Genomic DNA, 21,585 nt, shown 5'->3' with positions numbered 1-21,585 from the left:
ATGGAGAATAAAAATAAAATAAAGAACCAAAGGCGGTGTAGGGCAGTCTTGAGACCAGAAAGGGTTTCAGAAAGTCACCTGTAAAAAGTGAGCAAATGACTGGACAACAAGACCAGTAGTTGGTAAAAGTTCTGCCCTTTTCTGCTTGGAATGGAACCTAAATTTCCAAAATCTTATTGTTCTTGTTCTCAGCAGATGCCATTTACTATGTTTGCCTTGAGAACAGAAGCAGAACAAGATAAGAGAATTTGTAGAGATGGATAGTGAGTAGTGAGGACCTGGTGTTCCAGGTCCTGAGGTACCAACACTTGACTAAATGTCCATTGGTGACTGGAGGTTTTTAAGTGTGATCCTGAAGAGCATCTTCAGTTTCAGTTGGAAGGACTCCATGTGGTCCAGAGTATGGTAACCAAAGTATGGTAAATATGGACAAACTGGATGTTTGCTTCAAAAACACACCATAGATTTTCAAACTAAATCATTAATTTCTGTGCTGGATGCCTCCAGTGTGACAGCAGGAGGAAGGTGTCCCATGCTTCTCTGGCCAGAAGCTGACAGTGCTGCTTCTTTCAATTACACCATGACCTTAAGGAACAGAGGCCTAAAGCAGCAAATCTAGAGGTGTTGACACTGTTGGCAGTACTTGTAGGTGCCACATGTGAAATAGCTGAGGTTTGGTTTACCTCCTCAAAGCCCAGCAGACTGTACACACAGGTTCTGCTAAAACCAGCTGCATTACCAAGCATTTCACAGCTGGGGAGCACTGACCTCAATTCAGACACCTTTTGTGTAAGTATGCAGCACTGATCTTTCATTTAAACATCCATTTTCCTTTTTCTTCTTTCATTAACCAAAAGAGGTGTGTAATGGAGGAGACAGCAGGATGTCCAGCCTCATCTGTGGCAGAAGGGGTAAAATGCCTATTGAAATAAAAGGGACTAAGTTGATGGTAAAGGCACCTAAAATTTGAAGAGAATAGGCTCTTGGTGAAGTCATCAATATTTTTCATAGATAGTCACAGTTTGTTCTCATTTTTCTGAATATCTCATTTAAGACCTTGAAATGTGTATTACAGACAGATAAACTGTGTTTCAGAACACCTGCAAAAGCAGTCCAGGAATGCTGTTCTTTGAGTACAGTCGATACTGTGTAATGCTGCACACTCTGGAAAACCAGCTTGAGGTGTTTCACTCTACACTACATGCTTTCATATTAATAAATGTAGTTTGACATTAATTTCTGTGCTCCCCACCTGCAAAATGAAGATAAAAATTGCCACTAAGGTGTTGCAAAACTAAATTAATAAATGTGAGCATGTGAATCCTGTAGTAGTGCATGCCAGAGGAATGCAGAGCATAAAGAAAATAAATCCTGTCTGTAAACCATGAAATATGTAGTAAATAAATCCCCAGACCGCACACAGAATTTAAAATGAAAAATACTATCAAATAGCAGCTCATCAGCTGAATATCATCCTGTCAGTGGATTGAGTGAATCAAGGATCCTTTGGATCATGCAGTGAAAGATTAAACTGTAATGCAAATATACCAGGGGCAAGCTAAGAATGCACATAAATCTTCTATTTAGGCATTTTCAAATCTGTGAGTTCTCAAGTTTACAACCCTACCTGGAGAACAGCCCATTTCACAGTCCATGCAGACTAAGCCAAGTATTTCATCCACCTTTGTAAGTGTAAATGGCTTTTCATCTTTTTCTAAATGATTGTGTGATGAGTCTCTAATTTGCCTTTCAAAAAATATAACCATTTCAAGGACTACTCCATTAAATTGGAGCTTCTCCATTGCTTTTTTTCCTCCTCAGTTTCATAATCTTTAGTTCTGTATCTTTTGGTAATGGAGCCCAGGGTTAAAAATAATTTGGTCAGATGTTTTGCTTCCAAAAGGCCTGAATGCATCTGGACATTTTACATTAGCTTTTGTGAAGAACTTTTGCTAGTGTGATATCTTGTAATTGAAGGCAAGATCAAAAGAAATTTTCTGCTAGAGCAAGCAACACACACCTTGTTTTCAGCAAGTAGTGAGTGACAAAGGAAACCAATAATGTTTGTTAATATGGGATGGTTTATGTTCTATGTTTTGCACAGAAATAGAAGTATAACTGGGCTTGGTGTCTGTGCTACTGAGATACTATATTTTGGATACAGCCAATAGTCAATAATGTACAAGATTTGGGCAAACTTTAGCAAGAGAAAAGTGAGTTAGACAAAACCTTGTAATAGTTTGTGAAATGCAGTCTGGGCTCTTAGCCCACCTCTACCCCAGTGGGTCCATTTATTTATATTCCACATGGCTACAAAATGATGGAATTGAAGATATTTGTGATGAAAGGAAAACTTCTTGTCCCCTAATTTATGTTAGCATTGCTCAATTATTCACCAAAGTACAGAAATGAAATATGAAACAAATGTGAATAATGGAATTGGGCCAAGCTGTGTGTGATGTGTTGAGCAATCAGCATCCTTCTGGTACCTGCATTCAAACATTTTAGTATGAAGAGTGCTCCCCATTAATCTTGTCCTTGTACAGTCTGAAATCCATAGGCTTTTACTCTCTCCCAGAAAACTACTTTCCCCTCATATACTTTATAGAAATTAAAAAGCATAGCTATAGCAGGCAAAGTTGAGCTGAAATGAGGAGAAACGATGACATGGGGAAATGTGACATTCACTGCTTCTAACAGAGAGAAAAGTCACTCCCTGAAGATGGCATTTTCCTGGAATTTACAACTTTCATGTTTAGGTGGGCTCTAGGACAGGTAGCACCTGCTTCATGTATGTCATTGGCCAAGGTTATTTGGGCAAGATCAAAACAAAATGGACTTTGGCAGAATTTTAGTTCCATGTTACAACCCAGAAGAAAGTTGTTTGCTGGTCTCTGGGAGGTGCCTGCACTCCACACAGGCTTCACAAGGGTAAGACAGAGAGTTGGGACAGTTCAGCCTGGAGAAGGGAAGGCTCCAGGAGACTTTGGAGCACCTTCCAGTACCTAAAGGGACCTGTAAGAAAATCAAGAATGTAAGAAAATTTTTCGCAAGGCCTGTTGCAATAGGACAAAGGGCATTGGTTTTAAACTGAAAGCAGATCAATTCAGACTGGCTGTGGGTAGGAAGTGTTTTCACAATGAGGGTGCTGAGACACTGGCACAGGGTGCCCAGAGAGGTGGTGGAGATGCCCCAGACCTGAAAACATTTAAGATCAGGTTGGATGAGGATTTGAGCAACCTAATATAGGTGAAGATGTGCCTTGTCATTGCTTTTTTAAAATAGCTGGAAAGCTAACATAGAAAACTGCTAACAGCTATGAAAAACACAACAGCTGGGCTGCTTGGGGGGGTGGACTTCATGGACAAGTCAATGTTTTGAGCCATAATAAGAAATTTACTAAGTCAGCCAGGCTTTCATCAGCAGATTTCTGTTTTCAGAGTTAAACCTGTATTGTGTTCCACAGTTTTGCAGAGCATTTAATTGTCTTCATCATACATGCAGACCTGGAAACAGCCAAGAAGTACCAGTCTGCTATTCCTCACAGTGTATCTCAGGATTTGATGCGTTACTTCTTTCCAAACTATTGCATTGGTTGCTCCATCAGTAACATTCCACACTGATTATTTGATATGCTTTTCTTCCTAGCTGATTTTTTACTATGGAACTGGAGACAGCTGGTGTCCACAGCACTACTACGACGAGATCAAAATGGATTTTCCAGACGGGGACATCCGGCTCTGTGAGAAGGGGCTCCGCCACGCCTTCGTGCTCGATGCCAGCAAGGAGATGGCTGCCATGATCACAGACTGGCTACAGGATGATCTGACCAAATTATAAACACTAATTCAGTGATCAACAAGAAAAAGAAGTAATTATTTTGTGAACGTGTAAATTTTTTTTGTGAGAGAGTCTGTCTTATTTTTTTTCTGTTTACTATAGATTATGGCTTGTTTTCTATTGAGATGTTTCAGAGAAAGTTAAAGAGAGACTTACTGGTCCAAAGTATAGTTTTATTGACTCAGTGCTTATGTAGTTTCATCCTGAGTCTTCAGGACTCTGGAAGACATGGTAAAGGGTGGAATATTTATTGACTGCTGGCATTCTAGACAATGCTGACACAACTGTACCTGAGCTGCTACCACCCCACTCTCTGCTGCAGAAGTGTCAGCATGTGGGTGGGTCCTGGCAATGGGTCCTGGGCAGCCCTGACCTTGTCTCCTCTGGGTCTCAGGGGGTTGGTGGTCAGGCTGAGTTTGGGATGAGTTCAGGGAAGATGTGGAGATCAGGTGTGCAGTTTTTCCAAGTCTCACCATGGGTTTGGGGCACTGCCAGGACTCCTCAGGGTATTAGAAATGCTGTAAGGTATCTGTGGCTGCTCAGTAAGGGAATATATAAGGATCTCTTACCTGGAACATGGCCAAGTGTTTCATTTTTCAGTTGACTGTAGAGAAGGGAAAGTACACTGGTCAAAAATGCCAGTATTTAAAAGTTAAAAGGATCGCAGAATCCATGTATAACAACTTCTAGGTGGCCTAGCACTCCTAATGAAGTCCATGAGAACAGTGCTTGCTCAGCAACTTTAAAGAATTGAACCACTTTTGATGCATGTCTAAATTTCAGTTCTTTGCTCTAAGGACTGAAGTATGAAATTTTCTGCCAAGCCACAAATTAGGTACGTTCACCATCAGAAAACATCTGTTACTGTGCCATGGCTGCATCCATGACATGGCATGAATGTTACTGTGGAGAACCAGACCCTTGCATGGTGCTGACAAGTTCCCTGTTCCTCACATTTGGTGAACCCTTTCCTTTACAGATGGAAAAAAAAAAAAAAGAAAAAAGCCTCCTACCAGTTGTGATAACAAAAGAAGTTGCAGGGAATAGCTAGAAATGAAAATATTGCAAGTAAGGGGAACAGAGCCAAGTGTAATCAGGAAAAGCTTTCTAGCCATGAACCTGTGAAAAAGTCTCCCTGTAGAGTTCATAAAGACATTTATAAATAAGCAAAACACTACAGAGTAGTCAGGGGAGGTCCTGTCCTTGCAAAAAGATGAATTTAGATGATGCACTGAGTATCTAACTTACATGATTTATTACCAGTTTTGATACGTGTGAGAATGGTATTGGAGAATGTTCTCTGTGATGCAAAAAGATCAGTTAGTTGCTTTGTTTTCTTACACAATTATGCACACCCCTTCCACTGCTCTCTAAATTAGCCTTGAACCTTTCACTAATATTTAGAGCAACTTGTAATAGAGTTCAGTTCCTGGATATCTGGGACTAGTTTTCAAACCTGCAGACTGACACTGGATTTAAGTGACCTTCTCTGTATCAGAAACTGGTTTAGCTTTTGAGACTAGCCAGTGGTTTTTCCAATTACACTGCCACATAATGAAATGGCCATGATGAGTGGGGCAGGAATGCTGGGAGCACAGTTTCAGCAGTGTGGGGAGGAACCAGACACTTTCAAAGTGAAGAGACTTTGCCCATGCAACTGATTCTGCCTATTGGAGAGTCATGGGACTTTCCATCTTTACAGGTCCATATTCAGTCATGATCAAAACAATCTTTGTGCTCACTGTAGAAATCCATAGTTGTGTGTGTGTGTGTGATAGTCCCCAGATGTTGGGATCATCCCAGCTGGATGGCCTTGTGGCAGATGCTCCCTGCATCTGCTGGCTGAGGTTTTCCCTGGGGCAGAGCCAGGGAGGACGTGCCCATAGGTGGAGATACTTTAATGTACACATATATGTACATGTGCACCTGTCTGTATGTCAGCAGCATAAAAACCACAGCTCACTTGGTTGTTTAGGTTTGCACATTGGTGTGGTTGGACAAAACATTTGTTCTTTGAAGTATGTGGAGTCAGGGAATGGACAAAGACTCGGTTTGTGGGAGTTCAGCTGTTGTAGTGGATCTCCTGAGACCAGACAGATTCTTGCATTAACCAAAGATGACAAGCAGCTACTACAGCCTGGAAACTGAAGCACCTACGAGAAGCAGTTGTTTACAGTGCATTATGCGTATACTTTGTATGAGGAATTAATTTAGCAATACTTGTACTTGACTTGTGTATGCCTTTTATACAAAAGTTAATCCATTATACTAAATCCAAATTGCATTAAGACCTAAACTGAGATTAGGTCTGGTCAGTGATGACCAGATCTACTGCAGAAGAATGCCTTACAATTTTCTTAAAAGAATTTTCTCTAGTATTAAAAATAAAAACCATATTGATTCAATTGCTACCTTCTGCCTAGAAGCTGTTACTGTAAGGCAAAGATCTGAAAATTTGCTACTCTGTTCATTGCTAAAACACACGGGCCTACTTTCCACAGCTGTATTTCCTGAGAGGAGCAGATCCCACACAGTGAGAATCCAGCTCCTCAGAAGCCCGTGGTGTTCATTGTCACCCCAGGCAAAGAGTGTCAAAAATGCTTGTGGTCCAAATGTGCCAATTTACCATGAAAACACAGTGTGGTTTTTGCCTATTTTAGACTATTTAAGAATTCTTGGAAAACCTATCACAAATATATTGACTGTAAGCTGTAGCACCTACTCACTGTCATCCACATCTGTGCTTGATTCTCACCACACATGTAACCCTGCTAGTGCAGTGACTTTGACTCATGTGCAAGTGTTTTGCTAGATCGATACCTTTTAATAAAAGTACACAGCTCCAATAACAAAAATAAAGAAATTTATGGTAAAATGTAACTTGAGTCTTTGTTTTGGTAACTTGTTTAGTTCTAGTTCAGCTCTTTTATTACTTCATGCATACAAAATCTACAAAAATACTTTCCAGACCCCAAATTTCACATGCAATGCAGACATCTGCCAAGTGCACAGAAAATCCGTGGGTGGTAGGCACCTGACTCTCTTAAGCATTTTTATCCAGAGCCTCTCCAAAATAATCAATCAGTTTCCCCTTGCTGCTTCCAGCTCCATGTTTGCTGCTCTGAATGAGCTATAGAGTGTGTGGATCAGTGAGGCTTGTCCCTTCAGGAAGCTGGATGAGTGCTTGCCCAGTGTTTATGGTGAAGAATTTGGAGTTGGACTCCAAGCTAAACACCAGATTCTTGACTCACAGAGACAGATTGCATACATGAGCCACAGCAGATAATCTCTTCTCTGCAGCTGAGGTCATTTATGTATTTATTTTACAGAAAATGGGTTTATATGTGCATCCACCCCCCATCCCTTTCTTTGGTCTAGCTAATTGCCAGCAAAGACTTTAAACAAGACGTTCAATGTTATCATTTTAAAGTCACTCAAACTATTACTGGGTTTGGATAGACTCACTAGACCCAAGAGATTTGTTTTACTCTGTGTCACAGGTCGTGCTGAGACTCCCAGCTACAATAAAAACTACAATAAGTTTCTGAGGCTCTTCATTTGCAGGCAAATGTTCTCTTTCCTGGCACATTTACAAAATAAGGACCCAGAGAGCGTTTGTGAGTGACCAGGAACTATTAAAACAGCATATATTTCTGGAACAGCTGATGGGGCTGAGCACAAGCAGCAGACCCAGCAGTCACAGCACAAGCAGCTGCCAGGAGCGATCACTGCTCTCAGTAGCAGCAGGCAGAAGTTATGGAACAGGCTGACACTCAGGTGGGACAGGCAGGAAGGGATTTCATTAAAAACTCTTTCAGAGTGCTTGAGCTGATAGTCAACAGCCTGGGTTTTGCCTATTGCAGGAATGTGCTTGCAGGAGAACAGTTGTGTTGCAGAAAGTAGTTTGCAGCAGCTAATAAAATACAGGTGTTTTTTAAAACATCTGACTGACTGTACCTGACTGCAGGGTTTGCCAGTCAGACACTCAAAAGATCTCTTCCATCCTGTTTGGAGCAATTCACACTGAAGGAGGATATGAGGGGGGCCTCCTGCTCTCCTGCTTTGTGAACATCTTCAACAAAGGCCCCACACTCAGAAATACTGTGCTTCATACATTGAGAAGGAATCCATGGGATGAGATAACTTACAATTAGGAAAAATGGGCTTTCCTAATGGCAAGACTCATCTACTCCTCTTCCCTAATGGCAAGACTCATCTACTTCCTCTTCTAACCAGCACCCTTAAAATTTGGAAAGTATTCCACTGTCCTGATCTAACTTGTAGGACACAGGAATGCCATTTTCAGAACATAAATGTTTTGATGTCCTAACATGCTCTCATCATGCAGGGGGTATGGCAACTCATTGGCGATTATAGGAAAGAACTTGTATTTTCACCCACAAAGTAAACCCATGGGATTTTAAGTATCCAGAATGAGTGAGCCCCAATTCAGGTCCTGTCCTGTTTTACCAGTGCTAGGCATTTTCTTCTGTTGTATTCATGTTTGACCTTGGACATCTCCTCTGTCCTTGCTGTGCCTTTGATTTCTCTTCAGTTACAAACTGCCCAGTTTATGTTGTCAATCGCTTGAGTAGTCTGCAGTGCTGTGGAGTGAAAACCATTGAACACAAACCCCACTACTCCCACTGGTTTCAGTGAAGATGTGGTGCAATGCCTGTGAACAACCATTTGCTCTCACCCTTCACTGCTCTGTTGAAAACAGTTTGTTAGGATAGCACATTCCTGTAAAACTGCTCACAGCAGGGGCCAGGGGCAAAATGTCATCCTGCCTCCCTGCTCAGGGAACCTCTACCAAAAGATCTCCTCTTTGGCCAGTGTCACCAAAAAATGGGCATGTGGGGATGCAGAACACTGACCAAAAGGTGGGTCCTGCTTGGTCAGTCACTCAGTGTGCCCTGGGAATAGAAATGACCATGCCTCGCTCCAGTTCAGTTCTCCACATTTCTTCTGGGTCTTGAAAGCTGAGTTTGCTTTGTTATGTCTAAAACACATACCTGATGCCTTCCATGCCTCCAAATGTGCTGTACTCCACACCTGCATGTTCACAGTACTGTGTGTTTAGGGATGTAGGAGAGATAATAATCCCTATTGCCTTCACTCTGTCTCCAAGGCACCTGGGTGATGGCCATGGCAGGAGCACCTGCTAAAGCACCTCAGTCCAGCCTGTCCTTGAACACTTCCAGGGATGGGACATCCACAGCTTCTCTGGGCAACCTGTTCCAGTGCCTCACCACCCTGACAGGAAAGAATTTCCAGCTAATATCCAGTCTAGATCTCTCCTTTTTAGTTTAAAACCATTCCCCCTTGTCCTATCACTATCTGCCTGTGTAAAAAGTTGCTCTCCCACTTTTTTACAAGCCCCCCTTTAAGCACTGAAGTCCACAACAAGGTCTCCATGGAGCCTTCTCTTGTCCAGGTTGATGGAGTCAATGGAGGGAATCCTGGCTGGCTGTTCTGGAGCTGGATAGCTTCTCATCATGGCAGGTGAACACTACTCAGAAACACGGGGAAGAAAAAGGATGTACATTTGATGATAAATCCATCACAAACACTCACTGTTCTGTGACTTTATTTATTGGAAAATACCTGTGGCTTCCCTGGAAGGCAGTTTAAAATGAATGGGTATTTCATTTTTGGTTTAACACCTTAGGTAACCCAGGGAATAAAGGTGGTTTACAAAGGCTGCTCTTGACATCTGGTTTTAGGACACAAGCACAAGTCAACAAAAGAAAATCTTGCAGAGGTCTATTTATCAATAAAATATTTAATAAACTTATCTGTACAAAATATTAAAAAGGTTATTGAAGAGTATACAAGAATATTTATTTAACAAATATATACTGCTATATAATATATTCAAGAAAATATAGATTGCTGTTTACAGTTCATTTACAATCCCATATGTACAATCTATTTAAACTTTAGATACATACAAACAATGCATTTACACCATCACGTACAGAGCTATCTTCTTCAGAGATATTTCACACACCCAGACCTGAAAAAGCTGCACAAATACATGGATAGTTCAGAGGCACACACAGGGATACAAGTATTGCTTCAAGAATCATAACTACTAGAAATACAGCTATTAAAAACTTTTTAATTTTTTGATATTTTTCTTTCTAATCAAAGAAAAAAAACATATAAATAAAACCACGACTGACCAGCAGAGAGGCTCGTTTTGTCAGAGGAACTCCAGAAAATGTTGACTTGACTCCAAAAACAGAGAACAGTGATGGGATACAAAGGGACTGGGCAAACTGGATCAGCATTGCTCCCTGCTTCGTCTGAGACAGGGAGCACGAGGAGCAGAGCAGGTCTGTGCTGCACAGACAAGTGTCCATTTCCTTTCAGCAGCATCTCCACCAGCTTTTGTAGTGGAGCTGCAGAGCTGGACAGAGCTGGTGACTCCAGGTGGGCACAGCCCCTGACTGCTCCTCAAGCTGTGGGAGCTCCATTGGCACACTGCACAAATGTGACTTCAGCTGAAGCTGAAATGTGGGAGCTCTGGGCCTTCAGCACCTCAGACATTTCTTTAAAAGGTTTATCACTCACAGCAGGTGGGATGGATGTAGGCAGCATGATCACCCCCTCCCTGGGCAAGGACAGGATGAGCTGCTCCTACAAAATGCCCCATCCCAGCTGATCACTTCCTACACAGCAACTTAACTCTGGCACCTTCAATGACCAATGGCCTGTCCCCGTGTGACCATCCCTTTTCCTGGCCTGTGGATGCTGTTCCACACTGCTGCTGCTGGCTGAGCTCCTGGGAGCTCCTTGGTGCTCAGCAGCTCCTGGCACACAGCTCCCTGGGATGACCAGCTTGGGAGCAAAACAGCCCTGAACTTTGCCTCCTGTTTATTCCCTACTGTTCTCCTCCCGTCTCTTCACCAAGGCAGGATGGAGGAAATGAATGAAACACCACAGGGAACGCTACCATCTCCCCAAAAACTGGGACCAATGCCACAGCTCCCAGAGAGGCTTGGCCCAGCCTCTGGGTCTCATTCCTCTGATGATGGAGACCAGGGTGGCACCAGCACAGGCTGATATTGTGACAAAGAGAAAGGGAGGAGAGACCCAAACACTCCCAACTTCCATCAGAAAGGCACTTGAGTGTGTGACCCATTGTTTGCGGGTCCCCTTCTCCCACCAGCTTCAACCCTGCCAGACCTGTCTTCTCTCTGTCCCCTGCCCAAAGGCACAGACTGCACCACAGGGACAGACTGCACCACAGGGACAGACTGCACCACCTCCTCCTGCTGCTGAGCCTCAGCCTTCCCTTCCTCACCCCTCCTGCCCCACCAAACACCACAGCAATTCTCCACACTCCCCATCCTGAAAACCCAAAGCATGAGCACAAGTATCAAAGCAGAAAAATGAGCTCACAAAATGTATGACTGAACTATTAAGTGGTGATGACAGAAAAGTGGAGAGCAAAACCTGCTGAAAAAACATTGAAAATGTGTGGAGTTCTGGTTTTATCCATGGAATGGATGGGAATGGATCAGGCTTTGGTTTAAGATTTTTCAATACCAGTTCCATGCAAATGCTCTGCTGCCCAAGCTTCCCACCCTAGTCCATCCATTGAGCAAGAGTATCCATGCTGCATCCATCAGCCAGCCCATTCTCCTTCCCACCACTGCCTGTATCAGGCTCCTCTCCAACATGGAAAATTCAGGGGCTGTTTGAAGACTGCAGTCAGTAAAAGTGAAAAGCAGACACAGGGATTTTTGTGTCTTGAGGTGCAAAGATGCAAAGCATCCTCTAAGATGCAGGGAAGGCTCCTTGGTCAGTGGGCTACACCAGCATGAATTCCAAATTTTCTGTAATTTTCTGAAGGCCCAGATCACTGGCTGGTAGGACATAAAGTGATTTTCAGAGATATCTTTGCAGTTCTATGTACCTCACAACATGTGCTGGGAACAAAGAGCTTAGAAGGACTGAATACAGCTGGTTTTACCTTGGAAGACATAAACCAGCTTATGACAAAACTGAAGGTGTCACACACACCAGCCTGGTGGAACATCTCTCTCTTTTACCAGCCATTAATTCAAAGATAGGAAAGAGAAAAAGCTCTCCCCCTCCCACACAAATTCACAGGCTCCTGACCATCAGCAGCACCCCACCCACAGAACAGGTACTCCCCAGCTCCTTTCCTCGTTGTGCTTCCATGGAGGACACACTCCCACAGTGGGGACACTGCTACACTCTGCTCCTGCCACCCTGCATCTCCATTCTGACCCCACATAAAGGGACCCCTGATGCCAAGGGAGCTGCTCTGAGTCCAGTGGGACACACATCACCTGCTGATCATGAGCAGAGTCACACTGCTCTCAAAGACCTTGCTTTTTCCCACACAGGTTTTCCCATCCCCTCACCTACCCCTCAGAGCATGATGTGAAGAGAGAAAAACTCAACCCAAAACTCCAACTGCACCCAGGAGAGGGGGCACAGGAAGTGATTTGATGGAACTGCCCAACCAGGTCCATGGGACAGCCCTTTGCTCTGATCATCTGTCACACACAGACGTGGGGCACCCAGCCCCATTTCAGGTGGCAGCCTCTGCGCAATACCCAGGCTCTCGCTGAGGGTTTTTGGCTTTTCCTCCCTGGCACATGGCCCTGCTGCCCAGGCACAGACAAAAGAGAAGGCACTTGGATTTCAGAACTCAGCATGGATTTCATGCTCAGCAGGAAACCATGGCATTTCCCAGCAGTTTTAGTACAACACAAGTATGAGCTGGGCTGGTATTTATGATGTATCTGCCCCCTTAACGTGGGTCCTGTGGGTTTTGATGGAACTACAAACACTGCTATTGATACAATCATGACAAAAAACTCCTGTTAAGGCTGGAGAGCAAAGCCATGGCAGCCCCTCAGCATCCAAGGTGCTCTGCTCCTTTTGCCCAGATGCAGCCCTTGGCACCAGCATTCCCAGGAGCTCCCAAGGGATGCCCCAGCCTGTCCTGTCCCCTCCCTGCCAGCAGCAGGGGGTGTGTGTGTGTCTGCTGCTCCGTGGGGGAGAGCACAGGTGACTCTCCCCAAATACCACTTTAGTGCCTGTGGGATAAGGGCTTAAACTGCAAAAGGAGCTGTTTGTTTTGCAAGGGGAGTGTGATGGATAAATCACTGCCCAGTGAGAGCTGTGCAGCCAAGGGCTGGGTTAAAACCCACTGGGTGCAAACACACTCAAGAGTCACTGGCACTCAAACTTGAGCAGAAGGTTCAAGGCTTGGGTTGGCTTTTAACCAGAACTGGATTTTGCCTTTGCAGCCTTTTCCTCATGGGTATGCCAACCATCAGCCAACAAGCAAAGAGGATGTGGCTCCATGTGCCAGTGCTGATCAGATGTGAGGGCACTGGGATCAATGCAGATGTGCCAGGATGAAGCCACATCAAGCCCTTTTCCATATGAATCCTTCTCTCTGCCAGAGGATACTGATTTATTTCCCTCCTATCACAGGATTTAAGTATGATGTAAAAAACAAAAAGAAAAAAAAAGGGAGGCGACACATGGTTAGAAAAGCCCCCTATTTTAAGATAATTAAAAATAAAATTTTCCTTTAAAAAAAAAAATCTGTGATTCTTGGGAAGCATTTCTAGGCCAGAAGCACCTCTGGTGACCAGGGTTAAACAGGGCATAAAGTAATTTTCCTCCCAACTTTTCCTGAAGGCAGTGGTTTGAGCACAAACTCAAAGAACCTCCGGATAAGGCACACACACCAGTCAGTCCCTGTCCCAACTGGGCAAGTTCCCCCAGATCCCAGCCCCAGTGCTTCTAAGTCAAATGAGATCACTCTGCAAGTTTCCCTACTCCTGTGCAATTACATTCCCAAGTCAGAGAGGAGGGAGCCAGTTAAGCATGGATACATAGTCCTTTTCAAATGCTTAATATTTCTAGTTTCACTGTAATTATATCCTGCAGATAAAAATGGTGCTCAAGGTCAAACAAATCCTCCAGGAGAATATGCACTGCATGGAAACTGTTTGGGTTTTTTTTAACTGGAAAGGTTGTATAAATACTGCAGATTGAGAACCTATAATTATCCATTAAAATCACTCTGAGACTGCTGAATTAATATTTGTCCATGTTCAACCTCTAGTCTCATAAAGTTTACATGTGCCCAAAAATCAGCTCAGGCAGGAGGCAACTGATCAGAAATACATTTTTCAGGGCCTTTCCTTTAGCATTAGAGCGTGATGTTCTTTGGAGAAGCAGCTCCAGGGATGGGGGCTGGGCTGGGCCACCATTATCCTGCAGCCAGGGCCCCACCAACCTCTCCAAAGGCAGGATTCACTGCTCCATGGCCTCTACAGACACATCCCTGTGTTGCCCCAACAGTGCAGGACTGCAACAACTCAGCTGAGAGAACCTGGGAAAGGCTTTTACACCCACCACTCCCATTCAGAATCATGCAATCATTAAGGGTGGAAAAGACCATATCCCTACCATCAACCCCACATCACCATCAAATTCACCATTAAACTGTCTCCTCAAGTGCCATGTCCACACAGTCTTTGAACACTTCCAGGGATGGTGACTACACTTCCCTGGGCAGAGCTTTACAACTCTTTCTTCCGGTGACTTTTTTCCCCAAATATTTAACCTAAACCTCTACACATTTGCAGCAGCTCTGATGGTTGCTGCCCAAGACTAATCCCACTGTTTGGTGCAACCTCCAAATCTGCCTGGGGATGGAGAGGCAGCCCTTGCAGTCATCATGCAGGGATTCATGAAGGGGACACTGGTGGCTTTTGCTCTGGAAATACTCTGGGATCAAGGAGCAATGTGAGAGCCAAGCCCCACAGCTCACTGGGGGGGATCAGCACAGTTCCCCACCTGAGCCCCCAGCTCCACTCTCCTCCAGCCCTGCCTTGCTCATACCCATCCCCCTGGAGCTGCCCCAGGCAGGGAGCTGCCTCCCCTGACTCCTGAGAGAAGCAGAAAGAGGATCCAACTCCATCCTTTGCCCTGCCTTTGTCCTCCAGAGGTTGTTTGCCCAGGAATAGAACAGGAGACACTTGGCACACTTGGCACAGGCCCCAGCACCTCTGGGCTTCTCTTGGGGGGATGAGGTTTGCTCCCCCACCAAACACTCCTGGTTCAGGGGTGCCCACAGCCAGGACAGCCAGGTTGGGTTCCCAAACGGGTGAAACCATGGACAGCCTCACTGCCAGCAGCAGCAGCCTCTGTGCTCCCCCCAGATCTTCCCCTCTTGTTTATCCTTGTGATCCAGGCCATGGAACTGCAGCAACTGAGCCACTGCTTTTGTCCCCAGCACCAGCAAAGCCATCACTGGGCTCAGGAAAAAAGCCCCAGCAGTGGGCACTACCCCAGAATTGGGGTTGGGGTGAAGAGTTGCAAGACCCAACCTGTCACCCTACTCTCCATCAGCCACCTCCAGACCCGAGGCGGGTGACATCTGTCTGTTCCCTGCAACTCTGGATGAAAAAGACCCACAAGAACTGGGAGCCACTGGCATTAGCACCCCTGGGACACAGGACCACAGGAGCAGGTCTCAGGACACCTTTTTGGTGGAGGCTCACAAGAGCCACCAGCCAGCAGGGGCTGCCAGGAGCTATATATATCTTCCTTGGATGTGAACTGCCCATGAACCCTCACCACAAATATTTGGAGGAAGGGGAGGGGGTAAAGGAAACAAAAACATTTTTAAAAATTGTCTCAGCAGTGAGAAAAACTATCAACCGACCAAAGGCAATTGAAAAATTAGGTACTTCCAAAGCTTGGTAACTTTATAACTGATGTGGAATCTGGCAGCTCGAGCACTGCTGTGCCAACCTCCTTCCCCAGCCAGCTGTGCTGAAGGCAAAGGGCAGAGGAAATCCACAAACCCTGGTGCTGACCCCTCCTCACCCACTCAGGGACCTCAGCCTCCCAAATGCTGACAGGGAGAAAACCCATGGCATGGACTTGACCCTTCCTCTTCCCCCCACCTCCATCTCTCAGCATCCCCCTGGACCCCTGGAGGCGGGTACATCATTAGCATATATTTACATGCATGCTGAGGTAGGGATATGAGTTTTCCTCTTGGATGCATGGATGTAAAGCCAGAAGAGCTCTGCAGGTGTCAAGGGGGTACATGAGACTTGCGGGCCCCACACTTTCTCCCCTGAGCTGCCACCAGCCCCAGCCTGAGGGTGCAGAGCAGGCTCCGTGGGCAGGGATGGAGGGAGGCTGGGGGGTTATCCCAGTGGATCTGTCACTGTTTTCCATGGACACATTCACTTCCTACTGATGCACTTGAGGGGAAGGGGCTGTTGAACCTCACCAAGGCTTTTCTGATCTTTGAAATCAATTGGATCTCAGTAGAGTTCTTTGAGGTGACCCCCTCCCTGCCCTGGCCAGGCCCAGCACTCCCAGCAGAACACCCCTGCCATGGAGGACAACTGGATCTATGTAGGAAAAACCCCATGTTTCCAGCAGGGATTTACCTCCTCCAAAAGCAAACTACCATCACTAATAAGCACTGATGCTTACACACCAACACCCTGGCCACAAGAAAAAAAACAAACCATCAAACACAAACTCTGTGCAAATACATCTCTGGTCTAAGCCAAGCCACCCAGCAAAGCCAAAGTTTGGTACCAAAACCCACAGAGGTGAAGCAGCAAAGCCTCCCAGCATCCAAAGCACACCCTGGCATGGATGAAGAGCTTCTCTGGTTTAAAGGTAATTTATTAACTCAGCTCCTGAGTTACTAAAACCCTTTCAGCACATGTCAAAGGAGCCCACTTCACATAGCAGTCCCTGAGGGGAGCGCTCAGCCCTCTGCATGGGAAAGGTCTGTTCCTGGAGGATCCAGCTCCCTTAATGGAGCAGGGAGCAGCCAGCACTCCAGGGAGGGACACAGCTCCCTGGGAAATCGATGCCAAAGGAAGACAGGGTGGAGCTTAGTGCTTTTATAGAGATTATTTGGAAGGAGAAGAACCCGAGTGAAATGGCTCTTCCCTAGGGAACTTAGGACCTTTGTTTCTCTCCAGACATGCTCAGGATGGCAGTGTGACTTGCAGGCCTGAAGCTGGGTTCCCAGTATGCCTTGGAAACACAGTTTTGTGCAGGAAAGGGAGGGGACTCAGCCACCAGTACCTCCTGCAAGACACAGACAACAAAGCCAGCGCTTCCGACCATGTGGAGTGGAGGCACCTCCAGCGAATGCCTCCCAGGGCCACTCCCATCTTTCTAAGAGCACAAGCTCTGCATCACACCTGACTCTTTTAGCCTCTGGTTCTCCCTCTTTCCTGTCTCTGCCAGCAGACTCACAAACCTCTCCACACTGCAAACAGGTCTGGACCAAGTGATTACAACCCACACCAGCCACAGGTTCTCCACCCCCTGCCTTCCCCCAGGGATCCCTTATTTTTCCACCAGGAAACTCAGGGCAGCAATTTGAAGACTGCCAGAAAAACTCATTTGACTCAAGAAAAGAGCATTTCTATCTCACCTCCATCCCACTGCCACAGCCAGAGGGTGATGCTGACCTGATCCCTCTGCTGCAGACACCACTCCACCTCCCCCAACCCCAGGTCATCATTCTGACCAAGACAATTTTGACTAGACATTTTCCAAAACCTTTGGGGAAGAAGTTGTCAGCTCCACTTAGGCAAGCCAAGTGTATCAGGCAGAGCTCAGAGGCTGGGGAGACATTCCCAAGGCACAGAGATGGTGGCAGCCTCAGTCTCAGAGGGGCACCCCCCATCCCTCTTGGGGTCATGGCCAGGGTGGCCCAGGGAAGACAGGGGGCACCTGCTCTGAGCTTGGCATTTGGGAAGGCACACACCAAAATGTGTATGTGTGTATATATCTATATATATATTTTATATATATATATTTATATTTATATATATATATAAAATGGGCAGGGCTGCTAAGCAAGACCAGGAGGGACAGGGAGAGCTGCAGAAATTGCTACCTGCAGCCACACGTCTCCACGACCATGTCCTCATACTGTTTGTAAACCACGTTGTTCCCAGAGTCAATGTAGAGGATGCTGATGGGGCTGAGCTTGGAGGGCACGCAGCAGCTCGGGGGGGTGGACTCGGGGTCCATGGAGTTCATCAGGGTCTGGATGATGGCGTGGTTGGTGGGCTCCAGGTGGGAGCGCAGCGGGAAGTCGCAGACCCCCTCGCAGTGATAGGCCTCGTAATCCAGGGGGGCGATTATCCAGTCATCCCAGCCCAGCTCCTTGAAGTTCACGTGCAGGGGCTTCCTGCTGCAGCGCGTCTTCGCCTTCTTGCCGTGGCCTCTGCCCCCAGAGCGGGCCGCAATGGTGGTCCTCCTCTTCCTGCGCCTGAGGAACGCCTCCTGCCCGGGATCGGGGGGCTCCAGGAAGGGGGGGCTGCCCAGGGCCTTGATCTTATCCCGGATCTCCTTGAAGAGGTTCTCCTTCCTCTGGGTGCGGGAGAAGGCCACGAGCAGGGCTCGCTCGTGGGGCTGCGGCCGGGGCTTGCCGAAGCCCAGCTGCCGGGGGGGCAGCGGCTGCCCCGAGCCATCCGACACCACCCGCAGCTGGAAGCACAGCAGCTCCCCCGGGGGCGAGCTCTCCCTCTGATCCCGCAAGGCCTCCCGGACATCAAACACCTCCCATCTGGAGGAGCCCGCGTCCAGAATGTCCGCGGCGCGGGAGTCCAGCAGCCGGGGCTCCTCGCCGTCCCGGGCGGGGCAGGTGGCGAGCAGGAGGTGGTGGAAGGAGCCCTCGGGGGACAGCGCCAGGCTCCGGTTCTCGGGCACGGAGCGCAGGATCCGCAGCTCCGCGCCCGTCACCTCCTCTGCCTCAGGCAGGCTGGAGATGTCAAAGAGGTACCGCTGCTCCGAGGCCGACGGGGAGGCATCTGGAAGAGATAACACAGAGAGAAAAAAAAAAGGGGGAAAAAAAGATTTAAATATCAGCAAGCCAAAGCAAGCGCCCATTAGGGAGGTGCAAGTGACGCAGAGGTAATGGGGGAGATCTCGCTGTGCAGCACGGCTTCCTGAGCATCCCAATCCCAGCGGGACACAGGCTGTGTGCCCTGCATCCAGGAGCGCCACTCTGCCCGGGGGCACCGAAAACAAATGGGAAGGAGAAGGTACAGAGGGAGGGAGGAATCAATTCAAACAAGTGGCTTCTCATCAGCACTCTTCTCCACATCCTGAGGAAGCTTCTCTGCTTCCTCCCAGGTGTTCCAGTGACCCCAGATGCAACACTATTCTGTTTTGGCACGGAAGCCACACCTGAACCTGTGCAGCACATTACCAGCCCCAATCGGCAGTTTGTCACCTATTTCTTCTGCCCCAAGCGTCACTCACATACACATGCTGTTAAAAATTCCACTTTCCCCTCGCAGACAGTCACAGGCACACAGGTCTGATAGAGGCAACCAGAGCGGCTGAAAGCGAGCCCAGCCTCAGTTTGGCACTATTTTTAGTGCATCCAAAGACCTGACACAGACTTGTGCAGTTTCTGGCACTGAATAAATATACTCAATGTGAATTAAAAAAGAAGCACCAAAGGAGGTGGAGCTGGGAAGAAGAGGTGAATTGAGTTCTGGGAGGGTTGTTTTTTTTTGTTTTCTCTCTCGTTAACGAGAAACCTGACCTGGGCATGCTGCAAACATCTCTGCTGTGCCCGGAGCGCCCCGACCCGCTGCCGGCAGAGCCTGCCCGACCCCTCCCGCCCCGCACCCGCCCAGCCCCGCCGGCAGCGCCGCTCGGCGCAGCCTGCGCTGCCCGCGGGGGGAAACTGCTTCTCCCTGTCATTCGCTGCTGCTGCTGCTGCTATTATTATTATCATTAACAGTACTATTATTATTCATTATGGTTATTAAAATTACTATTTGAAAAGCAGATCTAAAATTCCTATGAGAAGCAGATAAGAGCAGATAAGGAGATCTCTTTGAAGAGTTCATCTGGTTTCGTTTTGCGCTGAAACTTCCCAGGACCTGTGCTCAGCTTTCGCCCAGCACTCACAAGCCGAGCACTGCCCACCCTCCCACCGGAGCATCCTCCTCCCGGTCCCGCCTCGCTCCCCCGACGTTTCCCCATCAGTTTCCAGTAAACCTCCTCCCGCAAAGGCTGCCGGCAGGATACGGCCCCTTCTGGGTGTGGGAATGGGACTGGGGGGGCTCTCCCACCAGCGACAGGGACAGGGTGCGGCTGGCGCTGCTTTTCAGTTTGCCTTTTCATTTTATTCGATCAGGAATGTATTATTATTTTCCCCCCCAGCCGTGCGAACTTGGCCGGCAGGGCGCGAAGTACATATATACATTTATTTGTTAAAAGTTTATCATTAGGTGCGTATATTATTATTATTATTATTATTATTATTATTATTATTATTATATTCTCGGGTATGAAGAGGGCAAAAGAGGGCGAAGAGGGGGAAGGGGACCGCGATGCCGAGCTCAGCCGGTGGCGTTAGCGGGAGTCGCTACCTGCAGAAATCGCTAACCCAGTCGCTCCGGAGCGCCGCGGCCGCCCGGGACATCGCGGCTGCGCTCCCTCCCTGGCCCAGCCCGGCCCGTCGCGGTGCCCCGCGGAGTTTTTCGGGCTGCAAAGGCTCTGGCAGGACGGGGGATGCGGCGCGGAGAAGCTGCTCTCAAAGGGCGCCGCACGCCCCGGCCCCGCATCAGGTGGCGGCAGGTCCCGGGAGCCCCGCACCGCCGCTCACGCCGTCCTGGCCGGCTGCACCTCGCACCCTGTCCCGAACCGCATCCCCAGCACCAAGCGCCATCCTCGACACCGACTGCGTGTGCAACCCCATCGCCACCCCAGAGCCCCGCTCTGCGCCACGCTCATCTCCGCCGGCAAGCCCCTTCACCAGTGCCAGGCACAAACCTTTGGCTGCCCCCATCGTCAACCCTCCTAACCGTATGCTCATGCACAACCCCACTCCCAGCCCTGTCCTCGCCCCCACTGCCACGCTCAGATTCGCGCACGGCTTCGTTCCCGTTAAACAACCGGGATGCGCAGCCCCTATCCCGTGAAGCTCCATCCCCTGCAACCACCCCGTGCGGAAACCAGCGCACAATCCTATCCCGGGCACAGCCCTGTGCTCGGACCAACATGCGAGCATCCTCTCCGTGTGCCACCACGTCCCCAAACTCACGCTCAGAGTGATGCACAACCCCGTGTATCCATCCCCACATGCACACAGGAGCCGATCCCCACACGCGTGCACCGTCTCCGTCCCCAAGCCGCATCCTCATCCCCAAGCCCATTCCAAAGCCCAGGCATCGATTTCTCTCCCGCTCGACGGCGGAGCCCCGGCGGGGCGGCCGTTCCGCGCTCGCCGGCCCGGCCGCGGCTGCCCCGCACTCACCGCTGCGCGCCCGCTCCGCGAAGCCCGTCACGGTGTCGGCGCGGCGGCCGGGGGCGCGGCGGGCGGCCAGGCGCTGGTACAGGGCCACCATGTAATGATGCGGCACCACCGTGCCGTTGCGGAGAGCCCCGTCCCTCCGCGGCGGGGAGGAGAAGGGGGAGGCGGCGGCGGCGGAGGAGGAGGAGGCGGAGGAAGGCGCGGCTGCCGAGGGTCGCTGGGGAGCGGCCGCTGACGGGCCGCGCACGGCGGCGGCCTCCAGCCCGCGGCGAAGGCGGCAGGCGCCCAGCAGGCAGAGGCAGAGGGCGGCGGCGGCGGCGCGGAGGCGCATGGCGGCGGCCCGGGGCTCGGCGCGGAGCTGCTGCCGCCGCCGCTCCCCGCCCGCTTTTGAACATCGTCTTCGCCGCCGC

General features: G+C 48.4%; 2 protein-coding genes across 2 annotated transcripts in view; one reads left to right on the top strand and one right to left on the bottom strand.

Moving 5' to 3' along the window:
* The window catches only part of LDAH (lipid droplet associated hydrolase), a 117,081-nt gene extending 110,361 nt beyond the window's left edge, over positions 1-6,720 (top strand). Inside the window, exon 7 of the mRNA XM_054629501.2 lies at positions 3,649-6,720. Coding sequence (XP_054485476.1) covers positions 3,649-3,840 — 192 coding nt within the window. The 3' untranslated portion in view covers positions 3,841-6,720. The remainder of the gene's footprint in view (positions 1-3,648) is intronic.
* Positions 6,721-9,609: 2,889 nt separating this feature from the next.
* Positions 9,610-21,548, bottom strand: GDF7 (growth differentiation factor 7). Its single transcript, XM_054630497.2, has 2 exons — positions 21,179-21,548; positions 9,610-18,713 (listed from the first exon to the last, which is right to left on the bottom strand). The coding sequence occupies exons 1-2, from the start codon at positions 21,504-21,506 to the stop codon at positions 17,791-17,793; spliced, it is 1,251 nt and encodes a 416-aa protein (XP_054486472.1). The 5' UTR covers positions 21,507-21,548; the 3' UTR covers positions 9,610-17,790.
* Positions 21,549-21,585: the final 37 nt, after the last annotated feature.

This window comes from Agelaius phoeniceus, chromosome 3 (assembly GCF_051311805.1).
Source record: "Agelaius phoeniceus isolate bAgePho1 chromosome 3, bAgePho1.hap1, whole genome shotgun sequence".
NCBI classification, from domain to species: domain Eukaryota; kingdom Metazoa; phylum Chordata; class Aves; order Passeriformes; family Icteridae; genus Agelaius; species Agelaius phoeniceus.
The sequence above is the reverse complement of the archived record's forward strand: the minus strand, read 5'-3'. Positions and strand labels throughout refer to the sequence as shown.